This window comes from Myxine glutinosa, chromosome 5 (genome assembly GCF_964187855.1).
Source record: "Myxine glutinosa chromosome 5, kmMyxGlut1.1, whole genome shotgun sequence".
Taxonomy (NCBI): domain Eukaryota; kingdom Metazoa; phylum Chordata; class Myxini; order Myxiniformes; family Myxinidae; genus Myxine; species Myxine glutinosa.
In genome coordinates this window covers 19966993-19978961 of record NC_136265.1, presented here as the reverse complement: position 1 = coordinate 19978961, position 11969 = coordinate 19966993, and the positions used below count along the sequence as shown (strand labels likewise).

The 11969-nt window shown below is 45.0% G+C and overlaps 1 protein-coding gene across 2 annotated transcripts in view; it reads right to left on the bottom strand.

Annotated features, from left to right (window-relative positions):
- Positions 1-4534: 4534 nt before the first annotated feature.
- LOC144888213 (uncharacterized) overlaps positions 4535-11969 on the bottom strand; it is a 45504-nt gene continuing 38069 nt past the window's right edge. Inside the window, exons 3-4 of one of the 2 annotated variants that reach the window (XM_078777660.1) lie at positions 8533-8673; positions 4535-8403 (exon numbers count right to left, since the gene is read on the bottom strand). In XM_078777660.1, the coding sequence (XP_078633786.1) occupies positions 6262-7818 (1557 nt within the window). In that variant the 5' untranslated portion in view covers positions 7819-8403; positions 8533-8673 and the 3' untranslated portion in view covers positions 4535-6261. The remainder of the gene's footprint in view (positions 8404-8532; positions 8674-11969) is intronic. The other variant, XR_013623413.1, reaches the window with a different exon arrangement.

Here is an 11969-nt window from a genome sequence, read left to right as displayed (position 1 = left end):
CGATAGCGGGCATGCCCGGACGCTCTGGGCGAGCCCTGGAAAGGCGATAGCGGGCATGCCCGGACGCTCTGGGCGAGCCCTGGAAAGGCGAGAGCGGGCATGCCCGGGAAAGACGAGACCGGGCGTGCCCGGGAGGTTCGGGCGTGCCCGGGAACAGTGAGTCCGGGCATGCCCGGGAGAGGCGCGTCTGGCCGTGTTCTGGCCGGTGCAAGGCGATTATGTACATCCAGCGGTAACCGCTACAATGGAATAGAAAAAAATCAGGCCCTGTGGGACGGGGGGCGGGGGGGGGGGCACTGGCGTTGCGAGTGGGGGGGGGGGGGACTGGCATAGTGATTGAGGGGGAGGGCACTGGTGTAGCGTGTGGGGGGGGGAGGGGGTGCAAGGGGCGATCGCCCCGAGCGGCACTTTTGGGGGGCGGCAAATTTGTTATTGTCCCCCGTCGCACCGCGGAGCGAAAGGGGGACTATGGTTTTCCCCTCCGTCCGTGTGTCCGTCCGTCCGTGCGTGCGGGCGTGCGTACGTGCGTGTGTGCGTGCGTGCGTAAGCAAAGGACCGCATTTGAATTTGGTGTGTGGGTGCAACCCACGTCAAAATTCAAGATGGCCGCCGCCATGTATGTCTGACGCCATTTATGTCTGAACCTTGTGAGCGAAATATCTTGAAAAATAAGCGAAGTACCAACTTCTAATCTGGTGTGTGGGTGTATCTAGGCATAAGGAAGAACCCTATTGAAAATTGGGTCGCCACGTCAAAATCCAAGATGGCCGCCTCCATGTATGTCTGAACCTTGTGAGCGAAATATCATATCAAAGCATGTTTTCTGCGTCTTCCACTTTGTCTACTCACATCACTTCCCCGACGGGGGACCTAGGCGTAACGCTTGTTTTACATTTATCATTATGGACATTTCGTACCATTTTGCCGCAACGCATAAAAGCGCAAGCGAAGGAAGGAGTTAAACTGTGCAAATGGCACCGCCCTTAGTTTGCTGACCAATGGTTGTGGCCAATGATATCCCGGGGGGAGGCGGCTTGCAAAGGAGCGCGTGGCATGCCGGGAAACTAAGCGAACGAGGCGTTCGTGTTCATTTTTGTTCGCCGTTCACGCGTCATTCGTGTTCTCGGCTCATTTGTACAGATGAGAAAAGGATACCAACAAAAAAGCAGAATTTATTCGCACGATTTTTGAAGGTTGAAAATTAATTTTCTTTATTTTAAAAAAAAATCCTGTCAGATAAAACACGATATCATCTATTTATTACGAAAGCAAAAATGGTAGAATTCCCCTTGAGAAGGTCGAGGAGTGGCGGGCTGATGCGACATGGCGCTTCATGGAGGGGAGAAGCCACATGACCTCAGGGTCTTGCTGCTGATCGTCATCTCAGCAAAATCTTGAGAAGTCGTACTTGTAAAAATGCTCTTCACCCCAGTGTCAGGATTCTCTTGTGATCGATGTAATCATCACCGCGGAGCTCTCGTTCTCTCTGCTTCCATCTTTGCAGGGTTGGCGTGCTGAGGTTTCTTCTGCAGACGTTTTTGTTCTCTTTTTCGCTCACCTGGAACGAAGTTCATGGGAGTTTATGTGATGGAGCATTGTCCGCCAGTCCATCAGTCAGTCCGTCACTTCATTAGTCCGTCAGTCCATCAGTCAGTCGATTAGTCCATCAGTCAGTCAGTTCATTAGTCCATCAGTCCGTCCTTTAGTCCATCAATCAGTCAGTCCGTTAGTCCATCAGTCAGTCCGTTAGTCCATCAGTCAGTCAATCAGTCAGTCCGTTAGTCCATCAGTCACTCCGTTAGTCCATCAGTCAGTCCATTATTCCATCAGTCAGTCACAGTCCGTCCCTAAAATCGGTATTTGCTTTCTTCTCAGAACCAACACACGCGGTTTTGATGAAATTTCACCACAACCTTCATCATCCATGATGTACCAATGTTTGTGTTCAAGGCATTGGAAAAATTGGGGTCTGAAGAGGTAGACAGGGACGAGGATGGGGGCTGCCCCCCAAAATAGGATTTTGTTTGTTTGCTTAAAGTCTTATGATTATGTTGATATCATTCGACATGCTGCCCTTGTCTTCTCGCAACCATTCAAATTGGTTTAGAATACTATCACGCGGACCCTTCGGTTAAGACCAGGGACTGCGGATGGAACAGAACGGATTTACTCGAGGCGACGACCAAACACGGATTCGGCGATAAAACGCGGGAGGAAGAAGGGAAATGGAAACTGCGGTAAAAGCGCGTACCTGTGGAAGGCGAACCGACGGCAGCTTCGATCCTGCAGGGAAATTAATTAACTCACGAACGACAAATCAGAATGTACAAAAATAAAGACGTTTATTCCCGGCACCCGATAACAATGAAACGCGACGGTAATCAAATAAAAGTCCTAATTTGGGATCCCACACACCGCACTTCAAATACGCCACACAGGAATGGATTACGAAAGGAAATGTCTCGTCATGTAATGTTCTGTGGTGCATCCTTATCTGTCTGTGATCTGTCGTCCCCACTTGGCTCCAAGCTCCGCTGCACCGCGAAGGCCCGAGCCAACGCCCACCCCAGGCTCCTCGTCAACCGCCAACAAGGTCCGTGGACAACTCTCAGCTCCAAAACATTGAGCACCGCTCCGAGCACCACGAAGATGGTGAGCCAACGACCACCAGAGATATCCCAAGACAAAGAAGGGAAGCGCAGAGAGCACAAGACAGCCAGAGACAGCCAGAAAGCACAAGGGTTCGAGCTGGACGTGCAAGAGGGCCAGAGGGACGTGCTGTGCAAGAGCGAACCCTATATGCAAGAGCGCAAATGTCGTTCGGCGCGCCCTGATATAACCTTGCGGCGGTGACGTCAGCCTTGGCCCGCAACCCAATCAGTGCCCTCCACCGAACCTTCCAGCTTCGCGCCTCCAGCATTCGTTGGCTGGAGGTTCGCGCCCACCGCGCTGATCAATCACAGGCCTGTAGCGTGGTGATAGCTCGTGTCACTCCATGTTCCAAGGCCTGCCAGATGTGTAGCTGGCTGCGGCCAATGCGGCGGTGACCCGAACTGGCCCCTTGCCTGTTTTCTTCCAAAGTCCTCGTCAGGGAAGGGAATTATTTAATGTTGCACTGCAGGGCCTGTCTAAGTGTTTATGTTGGTGTGCATTGCCATAAGGGACAAAGGTTTGATTACCAGGTGTGACACACAGGGGTTTATCTTAATCCTTACACGATCTAACACTCAAACATCCTGGTATGTTCACAAGCAGACATCTTAACCCGACTAACATATAACTTATGAAAGGTAGATTCCCTATCGCGACAGTTGAAGCATGTTACCTATTCAGATCTACCTGACTCTAGATATTGCTTTACCCTACCGACGTAACAATAACTTCAGTCAGTGCAGCATACTGTTTATTCTGCCAGGTGAGCAACAGGTGTATTGCACCTATGTTTTTCTTCTGCGAACGCGAAGACGTGGAACTGACATTGCATGTATGCTTTTGGAATACTTCTGTCATCCTATTGAATAAGTTGGGCCAATTTTTATCAAAGATTCATTTTATAAAATAATTTCCACAATTTTCTGAAAACAAAACAAAACAAAGGCAGAAAACAAAACTTTGACTGTTAACTTGCAAATGCACTGCACCTAATTTGATTTGTAATAAAGTTATTTCATTGGGCTTTGTGTTGAATTCAGCATGTGAGTTGTGAGGGGCGGAAATTTGACATCTCGCCCGAGCGTCATTTTTCCTCGATAAGCCACTGGGGAGGGGAGGGGGTTGCCCCCCAAAATAGGAATTTACTTTCTTCTCAGAAACTACACTTACAATTCCGATGAAACTTCACCATAACGTTCTGTTCATCACCCGTGATGTCCCAACGATTGTTCCTGGCATTTAAAAAGTCGGGGTATAAGGGGGTCCATGGGGGGTTGCCCCGCAGAATAAGTATTTGTTCTTTTCTCAGAAACTACACACAATTTTGATGAAACTTGATCACAACCTTCATCACCCATGATACACCAAGGTTTGTTCAAGGCATTATCAAAATCGGGTGGGGTGGGGCATGGGAGAGGGGGTTGCCCCCCAAAATAGGTATATTGTTTTTTTGTTTGAAGTCTTATGATTGTCAGTATGATTGTACATACATGCTGCCCTATCTTCGAGCAACCATTGAAATTGGTTCAAAATACCATGATACTGTTTAAAATACGTTTACGTTCTGTGTTCAAAGGTATTCCCTCCATTAACAATGCTTTTCCATTGATGTTGACAAAAATGTGGGCGCAACTAGCTGTGTGGCCTTCCACGTTGGGGCTTGTGAAGCTGAGCTGCTCGAGATCAATGAGTGATGGGATGAAGTGCAGTCAAGCTATGATGGTAAATGCTATCTCTGCAAGGCTTTCACCTGGTTTGGTGAACAACTCTCGGTTTGATCAGGATTACTCATGGGGATGTGGACAACTCCAAACTCTCCACTGACTGACAATATAAATTGATCATGCACCCATTACATATTCACAATGACACAGACAGGGCATTTACACTTTGAGAAGCTCTCTTTATTGTGACACACTTCATAAATTCAAGTTTCATGAAAAACATGGGCAGGAGTCTTCTTCTGATAAACAATTTTACAGCAAGGATGTTCTCCCCATATCACACATGGCAATGAAACATGGACTACAGCAAAGATTGAGTTAAAATTGATGTCCAAACCACCATGGAAAGATTCCATCTGAGCACAACCAAAAGGGACAAGAAAAACAAGTAAATCAGAGAGAAAACTAATTTTCGAGACACTGGTCACGATCAAAAAACTCAAATGGAACTTGGCTGGAAACATGGGAAGGACAGAGACAAGAATTACAAATTGACAACCGAAGGAAGGCCCTGGAAGAAGCACAGTGAGATACAAGATCATGTTGAGAGATTCAGTTTTGTTACCATGGCATTTGAGATTTTGGCTTCAAATTTTCAACAATCCGCTGTGATGACAACGTGGAGAATCAAATTAAGAAATTTTACATATTTTTTTTAATGTGTCATTTTCTTTAACTGCAGTTTGAGTTGAGTGGACGTGGATGGGCTTAGCATTTTGAGATTCTTGCTGTCTTTTGGCACTAGTGTGCAATCATTGTTGTGGACATTCTGGATACAGGTGGTACTCTGAGGAGTTGTGCTCACAAGGTATGTGCCCAAAGGTCTGTACGCTTACACGATAGCTTTCTCCTTCCTGGTTCACTGAATACCTTGCCGACTGCTCAGGAACGCTTACAAGGGGGAGGGGGGGTGGGGGCACGTACAACCTCGCACAGGTAATGCCACGTGAATTTAACAAACCTTTTATCAGCAAATCCCTTCCCACAGTCGGAGCACTTTTTTACGCGAGCACTCCAGGTGGGTTGCACTCTGGAAGTTCAAGCTCCGTTTTGAAATAAAATCCTTATCACAAACGGAACATTTGTCAGGACGCTCTCGTTGGTTGTTATCTCAACATGCGGGTTTTAGGAGGTGGGAGAAAGTCTCCCAGAAATCAAAATCTCCACCTCCATTTTCGGTAAAGGATCATTATTCATGAACCAGTTTGTGAAACTTCATTCTCATAGTTTTGTTCCAAGGGCTCGTTTTAGAATCCTCACTGAACCTTTGACAGCCTCCACCTGAAGCATGTTTGGCGTGATATTCACCAGAATGCTTTGTTCCAAGGGCTCGTTTTAGAATCCTCACTGAACCTTTGACAGCCTCCACCTGCAGCATGTTTGTCATGATATTCCCCAGAATGCTTTGTTCCAAGGGCTCGTTTTAGAATCCTCACTGAACCTTTGACAGCCTCCACCTGCAGCATGTTTGTCGTGATATTCCCCAGAATTCTTTGTTCCAAGGGCTCGTTTTAGAATCCTCACTGAACCTTTGATAGCCTCCACCTGTTGCATGTTTGTCGTGATATTCCCCGGAATGCTTTTTAAGCGCTCAGTTGGGGTTTTCTTGAACATCCGGATTTCCTGTTGCTCCGACTATCACTGGTACAATTTCAGGTTTCTTCAATCTTGAAATCCTCGACGTCATTTTTCACATCTTGGTATTTCAGATTTCACTTCTGCTGTGTGGATCTTGATATGACTTTTCAAATGGCTATTTTGAGAGCCCGTATACCTTGAGAGAAACCTGTATATTTTGTTTGTCGGGTTGATTTGTTTGTGAAATAAATGTTAGCTCTTTCACGAGCCTCGATTCAATACACAAAAAAAAAAAAAAAAAAAAAAATCACATCGAATATTTGTTAGGTCGCTCTCCTGTATGGACCATCATATGTTTTTTCAAATCGCTGTTTTGAGAGAAACCTTTATCACATATCAAGCATTTGTAAGGTTGCTCTCCTGCATGGATTATCCTATGTAATTTCAAACTGCTGTTTACAGAGAAACCTTGATCACATATCAAGCATTTGTAAGGTTGCTCTCCTGTGTGGATCCTCATATGTTTTTTCAAATTGTTGTTCAGAGAGAAACCTTTATCACATATCGAACATTTGTAAGGTTGCTCTCCTGTATGGATCCTCATATGTCTTTTCAATCTGCTGTTTACAGAGAAACCTTTATCACATATCAAGCATTTGTAAGGTCGCTCTCCTGTATGGACCATCATATGTTTTTTCAAATCGCTGTTTTGAGAGAAACCTTTATCACATATCAAGCATTTGTAAGGTTGCTCTCCTGTATGGATCATCATATGTAATTTCAAATTGCTGTTTACAGAGAAACCTTTATCACATATCAAGCATTTGTAAGGTCGCTCTCCTGTATGGACCATCATATGTTTTTTCAAATTGCTGTTTTGAGAGAAACCTTTATCACATATCAAGCATTTGTAAGGTTGCTCTCCTGAATGGATCCTCATATGTCTTTTCAAATCGCTGTTTTGAGAGAAACCTTTATCACATATCAAGCATTTGTAAGGTCGCTCTCCTGTATGGATCATCCTATGTAATTTCAAACTGCTGTTTACAGAGAAACCTTTATCACATATCAAGCATTTGTAAGGTTGCTCTCCTGTATGGATCCTCATATGTTTTTTCAAATTTTTGTTCAGAGAGAAACCTTTATCACATATCGAACATTTGTAAGGTTGCTCTCCTGTATGGATCCTCATATGTTTTTTCAAATCGCTGTTTTGAGAGAAACCTTTATCACATATCAAGCATTTGTAAGGTCGCTCTCCTGTATGGATCATCCTATGTAATTTCAAACTGCTGTTTACAGAGAAACCTTTATCACATATCAAGCATTTGTAAGGTTGCTCTCCTGTATGGATCCTCATATGTTTTTTCAAATTTTTGTTCAGAGAGAAACCTTTATCACATATCGAACATTTGTAAGGTTGCTCTCCTGTATGGATCCTCATATGTTTTTTCAAATTGTTGTTCAGAGAGAAACCTTTATCACATATCAAGCATTTGTAAGGTTGCTCTCCTGTATGGATCCTCATATGTTTTTTCAAATTGTTGTTCAGAGAGAAACCTTTATCACATATCAAGCATTTGTAAGGTTGCTCTCCTGTATGGATCCTCATATGTAATTTCAAACTGCTGTTTACAGAGAAACCTTTATCACATATCAAGCATTTGTAAGGTCGCTCTCCTGTATGGATCATCATATGTAATTTCAAACTGCTGTTTACAGAGAAACCTTTATCACATATCAAGCATTTGTAAGGTTGCTCTCCTGTATGGATCCTCATATGTAATTTAAAACTGCTGTTTTGAGAGAAACCTTTATCACATACAGAGCATTTGTAAGGTCGCTCTCCTGTATGGATCCTCATATGTAATTTCAAATTGCTGCTTTGAGAGAAACCTTTATCACATATCGAGCATTTGTAAGGTTGCTCTCCTGTATGGACCCTCGTGTAATTTCAAATAGCTGTTTTGAGAGAAACCTTTATCACATACAGAGCATTTGTAAGGTCGCTCTCCTGTATGGATCCTCGTATGTAATTTAAAATTGCTGCTTTGAGAGAAACCTTTATCACATATCGAGCATTTGTAAGGTTGCTCTCCTGTATGGACCCTCATGTGTAATTTCAAATAGCTGTTTTGAGAGAAACCTTTATCACATACAGAGCATTTGTGAGGACGTTTTCCAGTGTGGATCCTCATGTGTATTTTGATTTTACTCGTTGAAGCAAAATCCTTTCTGCACACATTACACTGATAACATTTTCGCTTTTCTTGAACCTTTCTCTGTTTGTTTAATTTCATATTAATCTTGGTGTTGCGAGGCCCAGACAAGTATTTGTATTTTACAGGAAGCGAGACTTGATCTCGTGATTGTTTCTTCAAAAAAGGCTTCTTCCTCACTGTCAAGCTGCCAATGGACCTTATTTGTCCCATATTACTTCTTGATTGTTCTACAGAAACAAAAAACACATTTTCTTTTTTGTCAAAATCAAAATGCAAAATATTTAACACTTTTCTGGAAATTTTTATATTTTCTCCATACAAAAGGCTTTATGTTCTTTTTTTATGTTTCCACTCACCAGTTGCAAAACAGGAAGCACTTCCGTTTGTCATGTCAATATCATCTGAACCTTCCTTTGCAGAAGCACATTTTGAATCTTCTGTGACAGATGAATCGTTGTCGTGTTGTTTGCCTTCCACATTTACAGGATAGACATCACCTGTGTATAAATCAGTGTCAGTATTTTGCAGGGAAATGAGTTTGAGAACCATCTCGGGAGTTCATCGAACATGTTACGCCATGGAAGGTATACTTCAATTTAAAGATAATAATGAAGTTAAAGATTGTGAAATAAAAATTCCGGATGTTAAGTCCAATTGAAGCAGTCTTCTGCATCACCCTTATACACCACCCCATTTAACATGTCCAAGTACTGCTAAACTGGAGATTATTGGAAATAAGAAGAAGGCGATTTGTGTTCAAGTATTATACAGAAATACAAGTATGTGTGGAAAGGGCGCCCAGAAGGCATGCATAGTGTTAGTGTCCTGTTTTCTGAGGAATTTGTGAACAGTGTGGTGAGTGTGACGAGAGTGAGTGAAAGGTTGATGATTGGAAAGCTCTTGGTGAACGTCATCTTGGGATATGCTCCGCAGGTCGGTCAGAGTGATGAAGAAAAGGACAAGTTCTGGTGTGCAATGGAGAAGCTGATGGAAAACGTGAAAGATGAGGAAGTTGTTGTGGTAGGAGGAGACCTAAATGGACATGTGGGAAGTATAGACGGTTTTGAGGGGTTTTTGGGGGGGGGTTTTTGTATACAAGATCGAGGCTCGCGAAAGAACTAACATTAATCACACGAAAAGTCAAACCAAAACATAAAACACAAAATAAGGGGAGCAGTAGACAAGATGGGGACAGAGGGGGAAGGACACAAACGCAACATTTGAGAGCAGGGACATCGAGAGAAGTGTGAGAGGGAGAGGGCTTGGGGGGAGATGGGAGAGGTATAAAACATATGGACCCTGCAAGGACTTCAAGGAAAGAAGTTGGAATTTCATAAAAGTGTATCTGGGGTGAATTAGCGGGGGTAGAAAAGATCAAGGTTTTGGATGGGGGAAGATAAGAGATGGTGGTGAACAGCTGTTTTAAAGACCTGGAGGGAGGCGTGGGATTGAAGGGAGTGGGGGAGTTTGTTCCAGAGGCAGGAGAAAAGAGGAGTGAAGGTGAGCAGAGAGCCAAGATTTTGGCAGTATAACCAAGAGTGTTGCTGACAGATCTTGTGCGACCTGTGGGAATATTTGGGGGACAGAGCACAGAGAGAGCTGGGGGAGCAAGGCCGGAGAGGAGTCGGTAGAAAACAGAAAGACCACCAACCTGCCTGCGTTGAGTGAGTGAAAGGCCCTCGGAGTTAGCTTCATCGCAGGAGATTCCAATGATTCTGAAAGCTTTGGTTTCAACCAACCGAGAATGAAGGTGTGGAGGTTGAAAGAGGTGACAGTGAGGGAGGCATTAAAAGAGAGGCCGAGTATGGCAGAGGATGATGTGGTTGAGCTTGAAAGTGGTTGGATGTCAATGAAAGATAGTCTGTTGGGAGCCGTTGGTGAGGTATGTGGATGGGCAAAAGGACCACCGAGGCACTCGGAAACATGGTGGTGGGAAGATGAAGTTGGAAAGAGGCTCGACGAGAAGAGGAAGAAGTTCAAGGAGTGGCAGAAGGTGAAGGGTATGGGGGCAGAGCCTGAAAGTTATAAGGCAGCCAAGAAGGCTGCAAAGAGAAGAGGCAGCAAAGGCGCAGGAGGCATCAAGGGAAATGTTCGGAGAACGCTTGGATTCGGAAGAGGGTCAGAGAGAGGTATTCAGGATTGCAAAGCAGATAGCGAAAGAGAGGTGTGATGTGATGGGGGTGAGTTGCTTGAAGGATGAAGTGGGACAAATTGTTGTGGACCCAGATGGAATTAAAGGAAGATGGAAGAGATATATGGAAATGCTGTTGAATGCAGAGAATGAATGGCATGGCAACATGGAGAGTAACCCAGTTTTAGGACCAGCAGAGAAAATAACTGAGAAGGAAGTTGAGGAAGCGATAAAAGCAATGAATATATGAATGAATGATCGTTTTAAGGCCATTTTCCCCGCTAGAGCAGGGGTTAGCCTTGCGGGCCCCATGACAATCATGGTTCCCTGTTTTGAGGCAATGTTTTATGGCCGGATGCCCTTCCTGGCGCCAACCCTTGGTCACGCTCTTACGATGTGCAGGGATACGGTGTACCTATTCTAAACCGGGGTACACCGTGATCATTCATCCCAGCAAGCTGGTACTCAATTTGCCGACCTCGGAAGGATGACAGGCTGAGTCAACCCCCCTGGCGTTAATTCAGCGATCGACCGGGATTCGAACCCAGGATCCTAGGATCCCAAGCCGGCACCCTAACCGCTAAGCCAACACCAGGCTAAGCGATAAAAGCAATGAAGAGTAGAAAAGCGGGAGGGCCGACGGGAGTTGTGGGAGACATGTTGAAGGCAGCGGGAAGTTGGGGTGTGAAGAGAATGACAGATCTGTATTCTGGTGGTGAAAGAAGGCCGCATTCCAGTGGATTGGGAACTGAGTACCCTCGTCCCTCTATACAAGGGGAAAGGTGGCCCTCTGGACTGTGGCTAGTATTGAGCGAAAAAGTTATTGGAGCATGGAATGAAGGTATTGGAAAGGGTGTTGGAGAGGAGGAAAAGGAAGAAAGTGAACACAACACACACACACAACATGCATTTTAAGGCCATTTTCCCTGCTAGAGTGGGGGTTAGCCTTGCGGTCCCCATGACAATCTTCTCCATTTTGCCCTATTTTCTGCATCTCTCCTTGTTAACCCCCTTGCCCGCATTTCTTCTTCCACAATTAAGACACAGGATCGGTCGCGTGACCTCGGCCGATCCCATCGCGGCCACGTTCGGCCGGTCCCCAGTTCTCCCAAAAAGTTGCCCACTCACTCACTACGTTGTCCACACTTTTCGGATGCCACTCACACTCGCTGTGACGTATGACGTGCCCGCTCACGTGCGTATCCGACCTACGCACGGCACACGCCATCAACAGAAATTGCCCTAACCCTAATTTCTAAAGGGGAATTGATTTGATCACCTCCAGGTAAAGACAAAAACTTCTCCCTCCCTCAGGTCACAAGCAGAAGGGGCAAGTCTTGGGAACGAGTTCGGCAATCTCCGAATTTCCTTGTCAAAAGGAAGAAAGTGAAGATGGAAGAAATGCAGTTTGGATTCATGCCAGGAAGAAGAACGACAGACGTGCTTTTTATTGTGAGGCAGTTGCAGGAGAAGTACATGGAGAAGAGGAAGAAGTTTTTTCTTGGGTTTGTTGACCTGGAGAAAGCATTTGATAGGGTTCCACGTGAATTAGTGACATGGGCATTGAGGAAGTTAGGAGTGGAGGAATGGTTGATCAGAGTAGTGATGGCAATGTACGGAAGAGCACGCACAGCTGTAAGGACAAAGGACGGGAACAGTGGT